A 20,027-nucleotide genomic window follows, 5' to 3' on the forward strand; every position below is an offset into this window, starting at 1 on the left:
ACACGGGTGTGAAAGCCAGAGGACAGCCCCAGGTGTCTCCATGTCTCTAGGTACTGTCCACCTTATTTTCTGAGACAGGGTCTGACTGGTCTGGATCTCGCCAAATAGACTAGGCTAGCTGTCCAGTGACGCCCCTTCTCCAGATCCGCCTGGCTCGGTATCCCCAGTGCTGGGGTGCGAGCATGCACCGCTATGCCCAGCATTTTCACATCAGATCTGGGAATCAAACTTGCGTCATCTCCCCAGACCAGGACGAAAAACTTGCTGTTTGGTACCGCTCTCTGTGTCTCGACCCCCTCCAGCCTCACACAGGAGTAAACTGAGTGCCAGAGAAGTCTGAGACTCGTTTAGTTTCACTCAGCTGGTGAACGCCAGGGGTGGGATTCGAACTCAGGTGAGTGTCTGCAATCAAAACTGCTACCTCTCAGAAACAAACTCTGAGAGGCGTGGTAGGGATCCAGGGAGACGTGGGGAAGCCGGTATGCTTCACAAACTGCTGAGCTGGCCAAGCTGGCTTCTCGAAAGGGAGCTCCACGGGGGAGGAGCTCTCGTGTCTGAGACCGACCAGGAAGAACGGCACGTCTACCAGAGTGTGAACAGCACGCAGGCGACACTACGAGGCCACACACCCTACAGCAACTGTAGAAATGACACCGCAGGGTCTGGATTTATTCACTCCTCAGCATCCTATTTGTTCCGTCTACAAGGCAGAGATGATTTTTCTCTCTGCCAAGGCCGAGCACTGCCAGCCTGTGATCCGAAAATCGCACCATGTTCATTTTGCCTCTTAACTCACTCACGGCTATAAATCATCCCCATGATGGGCACTGGGTTGGCAGTTCTATCGGGGAATCCATGGGCAAAGACAGAATCCAATTTGGGGCTTCCGCAATCACCCTGGGGCTTGGCTGGGAGCTAGGGGATATTGCTTTTGGCCGTACAAACACCTCCATCCTCCACAGGGAAGATTCGGGGAACCAAATTTGCTGACCAAGCAGGACAGCTACTTTTCCTGGTCTCTTTGCTGATTCTGAGCGCACTTCATGGCAGGAGGTCAAGGCCACCGAAGGGGATGAGAGACGCGGAGCACAGCCGAGCCAGGCTGGGAACAAAGGGGAAATGGCCCAGGCAGAGACTGTGGCAGGCTGCTTCGTCTCTCTACAATACATCAAGAGCCTGCTGTGTGCCAGGCCCCGCTCTTTCCTGGATTAGAATTAGAGTCATTATTATTAATTAGCGAGTAGAATGCTGACAGCGGCTTCCATTTGAGGAGGGCACGTGGGCAGGTGTTGCTCCAGGTGTTTAACACACAGCAGCTGCATTGGATTCTTATGTCGGAGGACGCTCTTGCTGTCTCCATTGTGCAGATGGAGAAACTGAGTGCAGAGAGGTCAGGGCAGTAACTCTGTGTCAGAGGATGAGTAAGTGGCAGACCCAGGATTCAAACCCAGGCCGGCCGGACTCTCAAATCCCTTGCTCCTTGCCGCTCAGCTCAGCTCAGCCAGCCAGTGCCATGGCTTCAAGCAGGTGGTTCCTGCTGGGCAGATTTTCTAGGTGGAAGACAAGTCCTCTGAGCCCTAAGAGCTCGGCTCGTGTCCAGCAATGGCACGGAGGGACAGGTGATGTGGACTCCAGCGATGCTGTCCAGGGAGAGGTGGACCAGAAGACACATCACTCCAACTCTGAGACCAGTTTTCTGTCCCACTCCCAACACTGTGCTTGGGGCAGGGCAGGGCAGTGTGGAAGCTTAGTACTTGGGCTTCAGAGCCCACATTACACCTGGGGCTCAGCTACCCCAGGTCCTAGAGATCTCTGGCTCTGCTCTCTCGCCTGTGAAATGGGGCTACAGTGAGTGAGTGACACCTTGCAAGGGATGGGAGGGACACACTAGAAAATGCAGCCCTGGTATCTGGAGTGATGAGTATGTGGGTGTGGTGGATTTGGACCCCAAATCCCACACCTCCTGAAAGGCTGCTCTGAAGCTCTGAGAATAGCTGCCTCTGGAGGTGACCCGACTACAGTGGCAGGTCACATGTGACAATCTGGCTGATCTCCAGATGGGTGTTGTAAGTGCAGTGGCCTGGGATTCGAGCCCCTGGGTTAATGTGCCCTGTCATCTCCACCAAGTCCCCTTTCCCCTTTCTGAGTCTCAGCTTTCTCCAAACTCTAAAAAAAAGGAACAAGCCGGGCGGTGGTGGCACACGCCTTTAATCCCAGCACTCGGGAGGTGGAGGCAGGCGGATCTCTGTGAGTTTGAGGCCAGCCTGGTCTACAGAGCGAGTTCCAGGATAGTCCCCAAAGCTATACAGAGAAACCCTGTCTCGAAAAAAAATCAAAAAACAAAACAAACAAAAAACCAAAACCAAACCAAAACAAACCAAAAAAGGAGCAGCCACACTATCCAGGGACCCTCCAGTAGCAACAAGACTCTATCCCATCCATGATATTTCTGTCAGGAAGGGACCACGTTCTCACTGCACTGACAGACAGGAGCATTCACTGAGTGCAGTCACGACTGGCTGACCTGGGATGCAAAGCACAGGGGTTGCTGATCACTTGTCCTGGACACCCCGAACCCTTCTGCTGGCAAGAGGCTGGTTTATTTCCTGATGCTTTCCTGTCACAAAATTCTAGGATGCCGTTCAAATAAGGGGCCAAGAGGAGCAGTGTCCACTGCGTTCCTACCAGGGGCAATGTGGACGGGGCGGGGGACAGCCCTACGGCCCTGAAGTGGGTTTCTGGGTCCAGGGCACTTGGGCATGGCCCCCACAACACGGGAGCAGAAGCGTTTGACCTCAGGGCTCTTCCTGCGCCATGCTGGCAGCACTGGACATCTGCGGAGCGCTGCCTGGGTGCCGAGCATGCGCATCAGCTTGTGTGCGCTCACCTCTTCCTCTGAAAACAATCCTGGGAAGGAAGCACTGTGCAGCTGGGCCAACAGCCCCAGAGCGGTCACCAAACTTGCCCAAGATCACGCAGCTAGGGACAGCAGATGGCAGTAAATCCCTGCCCTCGGTGAACTCCGTCCCCCAAGTTCTAGCGGTGGGCATCAGTGGCTGGCCTCTTCTGCAGGAAAAGGGGCGGGGCCTCTGTGTACCAGGCCACTTGCTTTACGATATGGTGGCTGTCTCTCCTACCACTGTACCCTGCACTGTCCCAGTCTGAGGACTGGCCTCCGCGACAGGAGCAGTAAGAGCAGGTCGCTCTTGGTGCTTGGTGCTGGGTCCCAGGCACATGTCCCTATTAATTCCCAGGGGCAGGGCTGGCAAGATGGCTCATCGGGTAAAGGTGCCTATTGACAAGCCTGTCAGGGGGGTGTTTAATCCCCAGGACTCACATTGTAGAAGACGCCTCTGACCTCCACCTCTTACACACAGAAAATATATAAAATAATTATAATCAACACAGGCCCAGGAAACTGAGCCCCCGCCCACTCCGCGAGAGCCACACAAGCTTATCTGGACCTCAAGTCCATGCCCCTCTGCCACCGGATGACAGGAGGTGTCCCCTATGGTAAACTTCTGGAGGAAGGAAAGGGCACGTGCTCTGGCCTGAGCGACAGGCCAAGAGTGGGCTGTCGTCTTCTCTGGTGGCCTTGGGAGTGTCTTCCGATGGGGCCTGCTGAGCCGGATGTGGAGGAGAACGAGCTACTGAGACAGTGGAATGCCCAGTGCACAGAAACCGGCCTTCAGCAAGAGGATCTGCCCTCAGAGAAAGAATAGCTTTGAGGAAGGATGGGGCAGCGTGGGGTGGTTGGCATGGTGAGGGGCCACACAGAGAGACCAGGCTCAGACAGTAACCAGTGCCACCACAGCTCCTGCAGATCTTGGCAAAGGGAGGCACTGGTGTGATCTCAGGACCTTCCCCATGTGCAGACACCCAATGCAGTCCCTGGGACTGGGCCGTAGGAACCCATTCCATCTGAGCACTGCACACAGGGGAAGCTGGGCAGGGTCACACTCAGCCAGACAGCCCAGGTCTGCCCATTCCTGCCTACTCCCAGGGCATCCTGTGTCTATAGGGCTCAGCCTACTTGAGGTCACTGGTAATGGCAGAGGCCACCCAACAGCCCCTGCTGGGTCCAGGAAAGAAGCAGGAGTGTGGTTCAGTGCTGGATTCAGGCCAGGGCAGCTGCTCCCACCTCTGGGATCCTCTCCCTGGCTCCAGGAATGGAGCCTTGTCTTCTGGGTGTGCTCTTGTGGACTTTGAATTCTGAGAACTGTCACCATTGACAGGGACACTGAGACAGGCAGGCCAGGCTGTGTTTCAGTACCACCAGTGGCTCCAGCTCCCACAAACAGCCACAGGGGAAAATGCTAGCCCAAGATCACGCAACAAGAAAGCAGGGAAGCCTGAGTTTGAACCTAGGTCTGTCGGAATCCAGACTGTCAAGTCGATAAGGACTATTTATAGCATTGTCAAATGGTCACCTCTGCCTGTCCCTTTCTGAAGACCCTGGACAGGCCCCCGAGAGTGCCAGGAGAGCTAGTGTGAGCCCAGGTAGGTTGGTGAAGATTTCACTGTGTCCCACACCCCTTGAGTTCCAGGCAGATGACCCCAGGCCCAGCACCCAACAGTGTGAGCTTGGAAGAGTAAATGATCAAAGCAGCCTTCCTTCCTGTCTGCTGGCCCCCACACCTCTCCCCTCCCCAGGGCACCAGGGCACCCTGGGGTGCATGCTTACTGCCGGGAGTGCCCTAGGGACCAGGCAATGGGCTCCTAGGGCTCCCACCTAGGAGTCAGAACACCCAAGGGACCTCAGAGCTCATCCCAGGGTTCCTGGGTCAACTGCCGCTCTCATTCCCAACACACGATCCTTCGGGTACTCACACACGCTCCCACAGATGTCCTCACAGAAGCCCCGGGCCAAAAGCTGTACCATCGGGAGCCCAGAGAAGTTAAGGGACTTAGGCACAGTCACATAGCTAAGGACAGAGGGAGGATTTGCACCCGCGTCTTCTAACTCAAGGGGTCTGTTCTTGCCATCCTTCCGGGAGCCCAGGGTTCTCCCTCACTTGATAAAGTTCTGAAGGGCTGTGATTTGAATCCTAGGCTCAGAACCAGGTGGTGGCAGCGGCAGCGCATGCCTTTAATGCCAGCCCTTGTGGGTCTCCATGAGTTCGAGGCCAGCCTGGTCTACAGAGGGAGTTCCAGGATAGCCAGGGCTACACAGAGAAACCCTGTCTCAAAAAAAAACATCAATCCATCCATCCTGGGCCCTGGGAACCACAGCAAGTGGGCGGGACTTAGCCCAGTCCCCCCTAGAAGTGCTTCCTGTAACCCTGAGCAATAGCTGCGTCTACACCACGGTTTCAAACGCGAACACCCCACCGCCAACACCAGTTCCTCTTTACGGAGAAGAAAGGGGGACAAATTAAACCACTAAAGTCATGTCATACAAGCTGGGCAGATTGTCGTCCCAGCCACTCAGGAAGCTGAGGCAGGAGGACTGTTTGAGAGCAGGAGTTCAACATCAGCCGGGGGGGGGGGGGGGGGGGGGGGGCAGGACACGACACAGTGAGAACCATCTCAAATGTTTATTAGTATCAGTATTATTGCTTTGGTTTTTTGAGACAGGTTCTCTCTACATAGCCCTGGCTGTCCTAGAACTCACCATGTAGACAAACTGGCCTTAAACTCATAGATCTGCCTGCCTCTGCCTCCCAAGTGCTAGGGTTAAAAGTAAACACCACTATGTCAGGCTCAAATATTAAAAATAATAATAATAATACTACAAAATTCTGCGACAGTTAAATCTTCACTGTCAACTTGACTGGATTTAAAATCACAAAGAGACACACCTCTGGGTGAGGCTCAGGGCACAGACTGAATTGAAAAGCTAAGCACCAAACTGACCCCTCTCTGCTTCCTTACTGTGGAAACAATGACAGCGGCCACCTCACTCCTGCCCCACCCCCACGCCTTCTCCACCGCGATGGACTGACTGTGGGCCCTTAAACTGTGAGCCACACAAACTCACTCTTCATTAAGTTGACTTTTGCCAGATGTCTGGCCACAGAAAGGAGAAAAGCAACCAAAGCACACTCTTTATCAGAGTTTACAGAAATACTTACAATTTACCCTAAGTCTCTCCCACAGAGTCAAAACTGCACATACAAGGGGAAATGCACAGGAGGGAAAATGGGAAGAACATGAACAAAGATGTCAACAGTGGCTACATTATCAAGACAGATCAACTTTAATCTCCTCATTTATTTTGCCCACTTTGTAATTTTTGGATTCCCTTTCCTCCTACATTCACAAATGCGTAAGGCTGTTCAAATCCACATCCCTTTCTCCTGCTACAGAGGTGATTCATCGGGATGGGCAGAGAGCCTCCAGCACTGACTGTGGGAGGAGGATGTGGGTCCCAGTCACGTCTCCTAAACACCAACCCTGACATAGGGAGGTCCACACACACAGGCCCCGGCCTCTGGTATCCAGCCACCCTTCAGATTTCTCTGGGCATTTCCAGCTCAGGCCTGCTTCTCTGGATCCAACTCTAGCAACCTGTAATCCTCCGGAGTGAGGATTAGAAAGTATGGTGCCACCCTTCTCTGGTCCAGCACAGCATCCTTCCCTAAAGGAAGGAGATGGCCAGGCTGTCCAGAGCGTCTTCTCTCTAGAGTGACAATTGAACGAGGAGGCTGGGCTTACAGACATTAGGAGACGTACAAAGGGGCTCTGGGTCCAGAGGACGCTGCCGCAGGGAGGGGGCACGGCCAGAGGGCTGCAGGAGAAACATGGGCATGTGGCCCACCTGCTGTCACCAGGCAATAGGGACGACACCCCAGAACTTTATCTAAAGGCGGCCAAACCTAGTCTCTTACACACACACACACACACACACACACACACACACACACACACACACACACGTTTGCTCTCTATGGGGACAATGTCATCTCACCACCGCCCTCCAGGGGAGTATATTTACCCAGTCTTCCGTGTTCACATCACCAAACCCTGTCCCTCACCATCCTCACCTTCCCAAGCCCCACAGCTCGGATGCAAGGTTGTACGAATGGACAGAAGGCCCGGAGTGCTCCGAGTCCAGAGAAGCTTGGCGAGCCCAGAAGAGGGCAGGCCAAAGCGAAGCTGCACCCAGTGCCCCGGGGGGTCTGCGTCGACTCACCAAACATGCTGCCCTCGTAGCCATCCTTTGTGAGGGGCCGGAGCTCATTCTTGCCCATCGCATACCGGCGGTAATTCTGCCACGAAAACCGCATCATCTGCGGGAAAGAGCAGGGGACCAGACCCCAGTGAGACGATGCTGGTGGCCAGTGGTGCCCACCACACCCTCTGCCAAAGGTCTCAGCCTGATTTCATTCCCAATCAGAGCTGCCTGGGAAAGCCATCCCCCTCCAGTCTCTCCACACACCTAAGATCACCCAGAGGTTTCCAAGAAGGAAGCTAACCCACCTCCTAGGCAGGGAGTGTGGCTCAGTGGTAGGGACCTGCCCATCTTTGTTTGAGGTCCTTCTTTGGATCCCCAGTACTGCCAAGGAAAAAAAAATGAAGGCCACCTCTTCCACGTAGCCTTCCCTGCCCTGCCCTGGTCTAAGGGAAGAGAAAGAACTCATTTACTCACAGGGTGAGTGCCTGTCTTAATTTAACAGAATGATCTCTCCCCTCCCTCCCCCACCCTCCTCCTGACAAAGTATTGCGAATCACCATCTATAGATACGTAAGAGCTGGGTCAGAAGTGGGGTGACCTGCCCAAACAGCCCCCGGTGACAATCTGTGCCCACCCTGCTTCCTCATTCCCAGAGTCTCCCTCACTGGCTTTCACACTGTCACTTTCACTTCTGCATGGCCGGGTGCAGGAGGAGGGCTGGGGGGTGGGGGGTGGGGACAGAGCTCCAGAGTGACAGAGGAATGGAGCCCAAAGCAGGATTTGCAGGAGGTGCAGGTAGCTGGGGAAGAATGGGTGCAGTAGACGGACTGGGGACTTGAATTCTAACCCCGCCTCTGCCACCCCCCCACCCCGGCCCGGATGCTACTCTTTGTGGGAAGCCTGCTTTAACAAGACAGGGTGACGCCTGCTCAGCCACAATCTTAGAAGGGTTCAACAACGGAAGAAGGAAGCGGAAATGCCTGCCTCCAATGGCAGGGACTGACGAACACTGGCTGTCCTCCCTCCCTGGCCTTCAGAGGCCCGGTATGGCTCTCCCAGCCCTTCCTGCTTCCCACCTTATCCCTCGGCTCTCAAAAGCTAGCCAGCAGCGGTGAGCCCAGACCAGTGAGGCTGCTCCCCAAGCTTCTGACTTAGCAGGTCTGGGGCAAGGCATGGACTTGCCTTTAACAGTTCCCACATGCTGTGGCTGATCCCCGGGCCACACAGAGGACCACCTGTATCACACACATGAGCTTCCAAATGCTTGGAACCAGAGCATTCTGGATTTCGGATTTTTTTTTTCTCAGTATTTCAAATATCTGTATATACATAATGAAATATCTTGGAGAGGGACCCAAGTCTAAACAGGAAATTTGTGCTTCTCCTCTATACCTTAGGCACATAGCCTGAACATAATTTTACTCAGGTGTGATATTTGGTGGTGGTCTGACACAACAAAATCTGGAGATCAGAGGGTGGAGCTAGCCACTAGTTAACCATAGAGGCCAGGTGGTGGCGGCTCACACCTTTAATCCCAGCACCTGGGAGGCTCGCGCCTTTGATCCCAGCACCTGGGAGGCTCGCGCCTTTGATCCCAGCACAATCAGGAGGTGCAGACAGGATCTCGGGGCCCATTCAGTCTGAGGATACAGAGAGGTAAGAAGTCACTAGTGGCTGCTTCTCTGCTCTGCTCCGCTCTGCCAGGTTATTTCTCCAATATTTGACTCCTGGGTTTTATTGATAACACTAATTAGGACCACACTTCACAGTACTTTTACTGCATCTGATGGTGTGAATGTGACCCTGTTACATGAAGTCGGGTGTGGAAGTGAAGTCATGCTGTCTCCCCCAAATTTTCAGAGTTTGGATCACTTTTGGATTTCTTTAAAAGTCAATTCATTTTTATTTTTTTATGGGTGTTTTGCCTGCACCTATGCACATGTATGTACATGTAACAAGTACATGCCTGGTGCCTACAGAGGCTACAGAGGGTGACAGATCCCCTGGAACGAGCTACAGGTGGTGACTGGAGTTACAGCTGCCATGTGGGTGTTGGGAACTGAACCCAGGTCCTCTGGAAGAGCAGCAAATGCTCTTAACTGCCAACCCACTTCTCCAGCCCCTCCCTTGGGTGGGTTTTTGTCTGTTGGTATTTATTTACTTACATACTTATTTTGAGACAGAGTCTCACTGTTTGGCTCTGTCTGGCCTCAAACTTGCTATATAGACCAGGCTGGCCTTGAACATACAGAGCGCCACCTGCCTTTGCCTCCCAAATGCTGGGATTAAAGATGTGTGTCACCACACCTGGCTTTCATTTTTTTAAATTAAAGATATTTGATCTATATTATATGTGTATGTTTGCTTGTTTTTTGTGGCAGGGTTTCATGTAGCCCAGGCTGGCCCCTGAGGCACTACACTGCCAAAGACAATCTTAAACTCCTGGTCCTCCTGTCTCCGCCTCTCACGTGGTTCTGGGGATGGAACCGGGGCCTCCTGCACGTTAGGCAAGCACTCTGCTAACTGAGCCACATCCAAGTCCCTCCAACCTGCACGTGCTGGGTTCCGTTTCTCAGTGTTGCCTTGGTTTACGCTGCCCCGTTTCCTGCTGCAGCACCTGACTCTGCAGCGGGCCCTGCCACATTCCCCTGCTCAGCTGTGTCCCTGGCCCCCAGACTTAGAAGCCAGAATCTCTTCTGGCAATATTGCTGCTGTGACCAAAATCCCCAGGGGAGCGACCTCACGGCGGTGTGGGCTGGACTCTGAATGGCAGGACGCTCTAGCACCATGTTCCCGGGAGACAAATGGTGAAACTGAGGCTCCTACATGGAGAGTGACTGGGGATGCGCAGCTAGCCAGACTGGAACGTGATTGTCTCTCCAGAGCAGCAGGCCCCATCATACGGAGCCGTGTGGGGCTCCCAGCTGCACGGCCCATGCCAATGTCATGGCAGTGCATGGTAAGAACTCGGCACAGGCCTGGAGGCCTGCCTCCGTTCCTCTGTTATTTTCTACTTATCTCGAATTGGCAATAGCGGGGAGTAATTGCTGGGTATGCATGCGGAGGGAGAATAGAGTCCTCCCTCCCTCTCTCCTGTGAACCCCCCCCCGCCCCCGCCATCACAGTTGGCAGGGGGGTAGGCAGCAACAAGATTTCAGAACATAAACCACAGAAAGGTTGGAGCAGAGGTGTGTGCGGGCTGCCACACCCCACCCTGAACCTAACCCTGCTTAGAAATAAGTGAGTGCTCAGGATGAGTTACGGGGATCACGGGTGTCTACCCAGAGCTGTCCCCTCTGGGCTGCGGCCTGTCTGTTCTCACAGCCAGCCACATCGGTGGGGTGACGACAGAGGTAGCCAAAGGCACAAATGATCCCTGTGTCACCTGGGGCTGGACCTGGAAGGCATTGCAGCTGCCTCTGTGTGCAAACCCTCACATGCACGCGCACTGCCCCTCGGGCCCAGATGCTTGGGTATCAGATGGGCGTGCACACACTTAGCAAGTACCTGCTAGGCCCGGGCGTGGGCTGCAGTTTGCGAGCTGTGCTGTGGAGGCGATGTTCTCCCAGCCCCACCCTCTCCCCCTGCCAGCTGCTCATCTTCCTTCAGGGCCCGGCTGAAGGATGCCTGTGCAGAGGGTCTTCAGTGCCAGCCCTGCCTGAGTCAGCCCATGTTCCAGTTCAAGATCATCCTGGTTATGTGGTAGGTTAGAGGCCAGCCTGGGCTGCATGAGACCCTGCCTCAAAAACCAACCAACCAAACAGGTACCTGGGTGTCCGGGGTCAGGCATATTTTCCCTACTGCCTTCAATGTAGTCCCCACCCCCTATTTGTACTGCGCACCCACCACCGACACATGGGAGAAGCTTATTAAATGCCTGCTAAAGCAATGAATGAAGAGCAAATAGGAAAACGGGCTTTGCAGCTAACCCGTGGCCAGGAGGCCTTTGTGGACACAGATGAGACCCAGCCTGCTCAAAGACAGTCTTCAGAGGAGCCTACTGGGACCCAAATGCTTAGACAGACACATAGGATACAAGGGGCACACGAAGAGACTTGTCCAAAGGCATGAAAGGTAGCAATGTGAACCTAAGGTCCTAAAGACCCTGGAGGTTACTCAAGAAAGGTAGCAATGTGAACCTAAGGTCCTAAAGACCCTGGAGGTCACTCAAGCTCCCTCCTGTCTCCCAAGTTCCTAAGTAGAACATAAGTTACCTCTCCTTGGATATGGACACCCCAATGATGGAGGGGGGCTCACCTTACTGGGAAACCCCATCAGCTGCAGAATGTCACAAGTCCTCCCTGAACCCATCAAATCTATTCTCCCCTAGTGTTCAGAGGGAAGAAGCATCTTCCACAGCACACACATTCACTTTGGGGACCCAACTCTCAAACAGCCTCGCTCTGTCAACAGGTGGGTCATCACTAACCTCTGAATACTGCATGCTTGGCCACGGCACCCTCTGTGACCACACACCTTCCTGCACTACATGTTTCTGGGGTACGTGACTTAATCACCTCATTTGGGCAAAGAGCAGAAACAGCATCAACCTGCCTTGGCCATTCTGCAGCTGTGGGTCCACCCTTTGTCCCCAGTGATTCCTGTGTCACCAGGCTCTGTCTGCCATCCCACGCTATCCAGAACTTTGTGAACCAGATCTGAATGCAGCTCGATGTCTGCCTGCTTTGAGCAACGGACAGACTTGGACGAGATGGACTGACATCTGTGTGCAACCCAGATTTGGGGCATAAGTGGAAATGGCTGGGCTGAGGAGGAGGAATCACCAGAGGCCTTACGCTTGGATCTAGCACCACTCACCAACACTTGCCAAGAGCTCACCAGGCGGTCAGCAAAAGCCCATCTCTCCACTTTTGTGTGAGAAGCCTGTGAAAGGCTGAAATACGGACCTTGGCGCTCGTACCGCCAGCACAGAGCAAACACTTTTTTTAAAAAGGAAAATAAGGGGTTTAGGCTGGCAGGATTGTTCTTGGAGAACTCATTTTGGCCGCCTCTGATCATTCCTTCTTGTTCTAAACGCTTACAGATCACTAACTTAGATCCCGTTAGTCCCATTAGGATGGCTCTATGCAGAAAGATGAAGTCAAATCGCTGGCAGGGATGCGGGGAGATGGAAGGCCTCATCAGTGCCGGGCGGGTATGGAGACGGCGCAGCAGCTCTGGGAGTTCTGCAGGAAGAGTTCCCATGTGGAGTGGTCTAGTTTCTTTCTCTGTTGTGATAAACGCTGTGACCAAAAGCAGCCTGGGGAGGGAAGGGTTGTTTGTCTTGCGGTGCAGATCACAGTCAATCATTGAGGGAGGCTGAGGCAGGAACCCGGAGCAGAACCCATGAGACATGCTATTACTGGTTCACCGGCTCACTTTGGTTCCAGCTCGGCCAGCTTTCTTATACAATCCAGGCCCGCCTCTGCCTAGGAATGGTGCTGCCCACAGTGGGCTGGGCCCTCCCTCCCGCATCAATCAACAACCAAAGAATCCCCACAGACATGACCACAGGCCAAACTGATGTAGGCAAGCCCACCGTTGAGACACTCCGCCTAGGGGACTCTTGGTTGTGCTGACAATAGAAACTGAGACAAGAGAGCTAGCATTTGACCCAGTCATTCTGATCATGGGAAAAATGGCTGTACAAAAGAAGAGTCAGCCCAGGAGGCCCAAGACATTCATCCTCAGAAAGGCCTGCTTCCAAGACTGGGCTTCAGCCAGCCCCTGGGCAGGTGAATTTCTTGAGTGTTCCACCACTGGCTGACTGATAGAGAGACCTGCTGAACCGAGACCATACAAACACCCTGACACAGAGCACCTGCTTTTCGGCCTGGGGCTCGGGATTTTAGTACATGTTTAGTACAGAAGAGCTGACATGAGCAGCCTCTAAGGCGTGTGCACGTGACAGCCCCCTACATCGTCACAGTCTCAGGCTGCAGGTGCAGCCTATGCAGCTTCACTGGGAGGGGACTCTAGAAACCGGCACCTGGTCGTAGTCCCCCAGACTGCTGCCTCTGCATTTGCTCCTTGGTTAACTTTGCTGCGTGTCCCTTGCTAATAAATCACAGTTGTGAGCAAGACCACACACTGAGTCCGGCAGCAAGACTTCCTACTGAATCCAGGAGTCATCAATGAGGGGCCCCTGACACACAACCAAAATTAATATATAATGTAATGTCCTAGTTGGGGTAAGCTGTCAACTGGACACCACTAAAGTCTACTGAGGGAGTCGCAATCGACAGATTGCCCAGCTCAGCCTGGTGTGGCCATGTCTGCGAGAATGATCTTCATTGATGTGGGAAAGTCCAGCCCATGGTGGGCAGCACCATCCCTAGGCAGGTGGGCCTGGGCTGGATAATAAAGCTAGCTGAGCATGATACCAAGCAGTGAGCCAGTGAGCAGCGTTCCTCTACGGCTTCTGTTTCAGTTCCTGTCTGATTTCCTTCATTGACGGGCTGTGACCCGGAAGTGTGAGCCAAATAAACTCTTTCCTCCCCAAGTTGCTGTGGTTATCATAGCAACAGAATGAAATCAGAACACATACATCCACACAGAAACTTGAGCACAAATGCTCAGGGCAGCGCTATTTCAAATAGCCAAAAAAGTGGAAATAAACCAAATGCCCATTGACTGGTGAATGATCCCCGGGCTGTGGTGTATCCATTCAAAAGAACATTGAGGAGCCATAAAAAGGAAGATGCGCAGCAGTGCGGACGAGGCTTGAGACCCTACATCAAGGAAAAGAAGCCAGGCACAAAAATGCCACTTAGTGTGTGATGTCCAGAAGGAAACCCAGGTGATGGAGTGGAGGGCTAGCTGCTAGAGGCTGGGGGGTGGGGTGGGGAGACTGCCAATGGAGCTCAAATGTGCATGTGCATGTGGAGGTCAGAGGTCAACACCGAGTGTCATTCCATGGTGTTCTCTGAGCCGGGCTCACTTAACTGGGCTCACCAGTTTGGCTAGGCTGGCTGGCCAACAAGCCCCAGGGACCCTTCTGCCTCCCTCCTCCTAAGTGCTCACTACAGACACATGTCACAGCTAGCAATCTGCACTCAGGCCCCCATGCGAGCAGCAAATGCACTTTCCCCATGACCCTCCTCAGCCCCACAATACACTTTTTAAAAGGCGGTCTTTACAGCACAGGATTATGTCTCAATCAAGATGTTAACAATTTACATATTGAAAAAAAAAACTATTAGTGGTCAGAAGTGGCTGCCACCCGCCATCTTATATGACACATGGAACGCAGCAGCCCCTCAGAGATATTTCTGCCTGACCTGAACAAACCCTAAGGACACATCAGACCAGCCCAAATGTAGGGATACCCAACAGGGAGAGAAAGAAAAACCAAAAAACACCCACAAGGAAGGAGACCACATTAGCCAGAACCTGCTACTCCTGGAGCAAAATGCAACCAACAATGGCTATCACTACTGAGGTGAAGGATGTTATTGAGACAACCGACAGATTTGGACCTCAGGATCAGAGAGCACCATGGCGGTAGTTACTTCTGGTTCTAAGGGGCTCCTTCCTTCGGGAGGTGCTGATCTTGCTGAAAATACACAGTAAGTATTTAGAGCCATTGTGTCTGCAAAATACTCTCAAATGGTCCAGAAAACTGTCACATACGTTTACATGAATGGAAAGAAGGGAAGGAAGGGAGGGAGAGAGGGAGGGAGGGAGGGAAGGAGGGAGGGAAGGGAAGAAAGGAGGGAGGAAAAAAAGTGAGTGAGGGAGAGAAGATGCATGCATTAGGAAATCTTGCCAAAGGTTGATGACACTTCACTCAAATGTCTGTCATGTGGAATTCTATTTCCCAACAGAGTAGAATTCACGGTAGAACACTCCCCTTGCCGGCTACCCCGCAGATCTTCCCACCGCAGGGCCTTCCCAGCCTGGCTGGCTTTTCACCAAACACAGACTGTCCTAGAGAAGACAGAGCCCAGCAAACGAAGTGGGAACCAGAGGCCTGGCTGCTCCTTTTAGAACGAGACCGCCATGCTCCAATGGACTGTCCATCCTCAGTGGTTTTTCTGTTTTCATTCGAGGCTCCTCTTGGGGTTCTGTACACTTTGCAGACAGTTCACTGGGCATCAGTGTCTTCCCCTCTCTCCTTGCACTCCTGGGTTCTCCTTCCTCTGGGCTCAGTTCGGTGCCCTCAGCGTCTCCCTTCAGCACACATCTCTGGCTATGCTTTGGATGTGGCTTGTCCCAGTGTAACAGAACTGTGAGGTGTGGCACCCCTGAGGCGGGGGGCCAAGGAGAGGGGACCAGATCTCTGGGGATTAACAGGGTCTTGTTGGAGGGGGTTGGGTCACACTGGATGGAACTGGCTGCTAAGAAGGAGGATTAGAGTGGGTTCAGATTCCTGTCTCACTCCACATCCACTTCCCCTTCCTGTTCCTCCACCAGATGTGGTTCAGCAATGTGGAGCGGAGTGTAACACTCTTGGAGTCCACAGCTGTGAGCCACGTCGATTTTTTTTTTTTTTTGAGTATCCCCTTCAGACATTGTGTTATAGCAACACAGAGAAGATTGTAGCATTTTTATAGATAATTTAAGAAAATAAGGTTGATAGCTATCCACACACCTGCTTATATTTAATATAGAAGAAGTACACATGCCAAGTGCTCAGCACTCAGGAGGCAGAGGCAGGCAGACCTCTGAATTGAAGGTCAGCCAACTCTATAGAACTAGTTCCAGGACAGCCAGGGCTACACAAAAAATCCTGTCTCTAAACAAAACAAAACAAACCAAACCACATCCTCACAAAAGCAAAAAACAAAGAGTTGGTGGGGGGCCCCCGCGGGTTTAACACAGACTTACCGTAGGAAGGCAGACAGCAGGAAAACAACTGAATTACAATTCAATCTGATCACATCCCTATTCTGTTGTTGCTCTCTATGAATATGACACAAACACACTCGGCGTTATGACAGATACTTCCTGAACATAACTTTTAATAGCTACGTAACAGCCTGGAGCAGATCTATCAACTCTTACTTCATCTTCCTGCCCAACCGTAGACATTTCTATGATTTCTATTTGAAAAGTAATGCTGTGATGCACATCATTGTACACAAAATATTTCAAACACTTTCCTCCATCCAGAGCCTCATTTTATAGGAAACAAATGAGAAGTTATTAGCATGTGTGGGGGCGTTTCGAGATGACAACTGGGGAGGGGGGGCGCTGAGGCAATGGCTCTGGCTGGGGCAATGGCTCTGGCTGGGGCAATGGCTCTGTGGGGTGAAGTGTTTACTGAGCAGGCTTGAGGACTCAGGTTCATCGTTCCTCATTCCTTGGGAAGAGCTGGGCTCAGGGGTGCACGCCTATAACCCCAGGACTAGGCAGAGCCCTTGGGAGCTCATTGACCAGCGTGGCTGGCCAAATTAGCAGGCTCCAGGCTCAGGGGAAGGCCTCATCTCCAAAAATTAGATGGGGGTCTCGAGAGATGGCTCAGCAGTTCTGAGTACTTGCTGCTGTTGCAGAGAACCCAGGTCCAGTTTCTAGCCTCCAAGGTGGGTAGCTCACAACTGCCTATAATTGCGGCTCTGGAGGATTTGACATCTCTAACTTATGTGGGTATCAGTACTTAACACATTTACACGCATATACATGCATATGCACATGCACACACAAACACACTTAAAAACAAAATAAATTTTTAAAAAATTGGATGGAGACATAAGAAGGATACTTAATGTTGATCTCAGGCCTCCACATATGAACGAACAGGCATAACACACAGACAGACAGACAGACAGACACACACACACACACACACACACACACACACACACGACTAAAGCAAAAAGCTTATTTGTTCAACATTGTGCAAAGCTTGCCCAAGCCAGAAGTGTGTGGTACTGGCACTCATGAGGTGGAGGCAGGGACATCCCTGCATTTCAAGGCTGGTGACACATTAGACCAACTCAAATGCGGGGATGCCAGCAGGGTCACGGCAGGCCATGGGCTACAGGATGAGACCAAGGTCCTACTTCCAAGTCTCATCTTCCCTTCCCTGCCCCCAAACAAAACATAACCTACCCCGTGACCACTGCATTCATTTGGTGCCTGCCTAGCTCCCTGACTTAGACACGGACACAGACACAACAGGACCAGTGCTTTCAAAAATTATGCAAAGGCCTTAAAAAAAAAAGTCTGGGGTACAAAACAGTATATAGGTATTTAAAAGTATGTTTTCAAATCTTTAGTGCCAGGCAAGGAATGTTTATTATATACCAGTAAGTGGAAAAGCAAGATACCAAATTTTACAGCATGAAATCCACAAATGCATGTATGTGTTAAAGGCCTTGAAAAACAGCAAAATACTGACAGTGGTGAGGTCTCAGGGTGAGGTGTCTGGTGATTTTTATTTGTATTAATCTATATTTTCTGAATTTCCCACGGTGGTATCTGGAAATGTTCGCAATATGAAAAATAAAGGTTTTTAACATGAAAAATGGAAGAAATAGCAAGATGCCCCAGGTCAAACGGCAATGCAAGCACAGATGGAGGCAAGCAGGGTTTGCTGGGCAAGAGGACAGTGTTCGAAGCTGGGCATTCTCTATCCAACAGGAGGGGCAACACAAGGAGAAGCCCAGGGCCAAACGGAAGCTCAGAGCCTGTCCTGGTGAGTTTTTATGTCAACTTGACATAGGGTCATTTGGGAAGAGAGAACATCCATTGAGAAATGCCCCCACCAACTTGGCCTCTAGACAAGCCTGTGATGCATTTCCTTCCTGATTGACGTGGGAGGGCCCAGCTCATTGTGGGCGGGGCTACCCCTAGGCTGGTAGCCCTGCATGCTCTAAGAAAGCAGTCTGAGCAAGGCCTGGGGACCAAGCCAGTGAGCAGCCCGCCTCCAGGGCCTCTGCATCAGCTCCTCCTCCCGGTTCCTGTCCTGACTTTCCCCAGTGATGGACTGTGACCTGAGAGCTGTAAACTGAAATAGCCCATTCCTTCCCAAGTCGCTTCTTGTCATGGTGTTTTATCACAGCAATAGAAACCCTAACTAACACGTGGCCCGAGACACACTCTATTCCCAGAGTCACATTTCATAAGAACTATGTGAGGCTCTAGAAGTGACCTGCCCCAGCCAGGACACGAAGGTTAAGGAGAGACAAATGGCTGGGGGTTGAGGCAGCCTGGGATACAGCAGACGTTCATGTCGGACTCAAGAATAGGCAATCCCCATCTGTGCACGTGTGTGCAGTCACACACACATGCATGCACATGCTAGACATCTCTGCTTCCAAGAGTCTCTAGAAACCTCATTTCCACCCAGACACCACCTATCGACAGACCCCAGAAACTTCTCTTCACCTGATCCCATGAGGGGTGGAGAGTGATGTGCCACCCTAGTCATGGCAGAGCAAAAGAGTCAGACCCCAAGATGCCTCCAGCTCTTGGTCCAACGACACAAATTCCCATCCATCTGTGCACACAGCCTCGACTCAAGGCCGCCATATAAACGACACTGACGGGGAGCAGGCTCGAAGCATCACTGTGCACAGCGTTTGAGACTTTCTCCTGCAGAAAAAGAGCTCCACTGTTTCACCGGGCACGAATGTCCACACCACTGAGGAGCTCAGAATGACCCACACCAGGGAAAAGAAGCCCGTGGGCAAGGGAAGACCCGGTCCCGGCAACGGCTTCTGAAGAGGAAAGGAAGGCCATGTTTGGGACAGAAAGTGTTATGGGGCCATTAGGACGGAAGCAGCGAGCAGGGTGGTGTGTCTTCTTTAAGGTTCACTCAGACTAGGGAGCCGGCTCAGCCCGCAAAGTGCTTGCCCTGAAAGCGTAAGGACCCGCGTTCTGTCCCCCAGAACTCATAAAAAAGCTGGTCACGGTGACAATGCAGTGCTGGGTGGCAGAGAGGTATGGAGCCTTGGAGCTCATGCTCCAGCTGGTGACTTCCATTACAGTAAGACCCTTACAAAAAGAAAATGGATGGCGCGCGCGCGCGCGCGCGCGCGCGCGCACACACACACACACACATATCCACCCACCCGTGCACACCCGGCCAGGCCCAGCAGTGGCTCAAACACAGCTGCCCCCTCCCAAGCTAGGAAGGGGAACGGGTTTCCCAGTCTTTTAAGACCATAACGGGCGGGCATCCTGACGGGACGCCTTACTGGCACCGCCCCGCAGTGCCGCTGGAAGGCTTTGGTCTCTAATGACACTGGGAGCCGACGACTGCATGCACAGATTGGAGCTGTGGGCGGGGTGGCTTCTCCCACTTCTGTCCAGCCTGAGGAGCCAGCTGCCGGCTAGACGCCCAGGAGCCATTTCTGCTGGCCTGCTTTCTTTTAAATAATCACTGATTTCTAAATTATATTTATATGTATGTAAGTGCGCACAGGTAGGGGCACACATGTGCCCTGGCACACCTTTGGAGGTCAAAGATCAACTTGGAGGAGTCAGGTCTCTCCTTCCACTATGTGGGTCTCAGGCATTGAACTTGGATCTTCATGACTGGCAGCCAGCAAGCCCCTATAGCCACGGAACCAGCTCTCCAGCCCTGTTTTTCTTCTCTTCTTTCTTTCTTCTCTTTTCAGACATGGTTTTATTCTGTAGCCCAAGCTAACTTATGTCACTCAGACTGGCCTCAAACTTGCAGCTATCCTCCTGCCTCAGCCTCCCAAGTCCTGAGAGTATAGGCATGAGCCGCCATGCCTGGCTCACACCTGTTGGCTTGACCTAGCCAGGCTGTGGGTGCAGCATGGGAGCTGACACCCCACCTCGGCTCTGTTTTGCAGAGCCGCCCCTGGAGAGGGGACGGGGAGATGCTGTCCACTTCTCACGTTCTAGGTTTGCTTTGGCTGCTCAGGGGCAGAGACAGGAAACCGTAAGTAGTGACTGTGATGGACTGGCCTGTGGCCAATCAAGCCCCACCTACCGC

General features: G+C 52.6%; 1 protein-coding gene across 3 annotated transcripts in view; it reads right to left on the minus strand.

The window, feature by feature from the left end:
• The window catches only part of Man1c1 (mannosidase alpha class 1C member 1), a 148,559-nt gene that overhangs the window by 75,889 nt on the left and 52,643 nt on the right, over positions 1-20,027 (minus strand). For 2 of the 3 annotated variants that reach the window (XM_006975658.4, XM_042272070.2), the window contains one exon: positions 7,136-7,232. In XM_006975658.4, the coding sequence (XP_006975720.2) occupies positions 7,136-7,232 (97 nt within the window). Of the gene's footprint in view, positions 1-7,135; positions 7,233-7,422; positions 7,558-20,027 lie in introns of those variants that run through there. The other variant, XM_076565383.1, reaches the window with a different exon arrangement.

Source organism: Peromyscus maniculatus, chromosome 2 (assembly GCF_049852395.1).
Source record: "Peromyscus maniculatus bairdii isolate BWxNUB_F1_BW_parent chromosome 2, HU_Pman_BW_mat_3.1, whole genome shotgun sequence".
Lineage (NCBI taxonomy): Eukaryota > Metazoa > Chordata > Mammalia > Rodentia > Cricetidae > Peromyscus > Peromyscus maniculatus.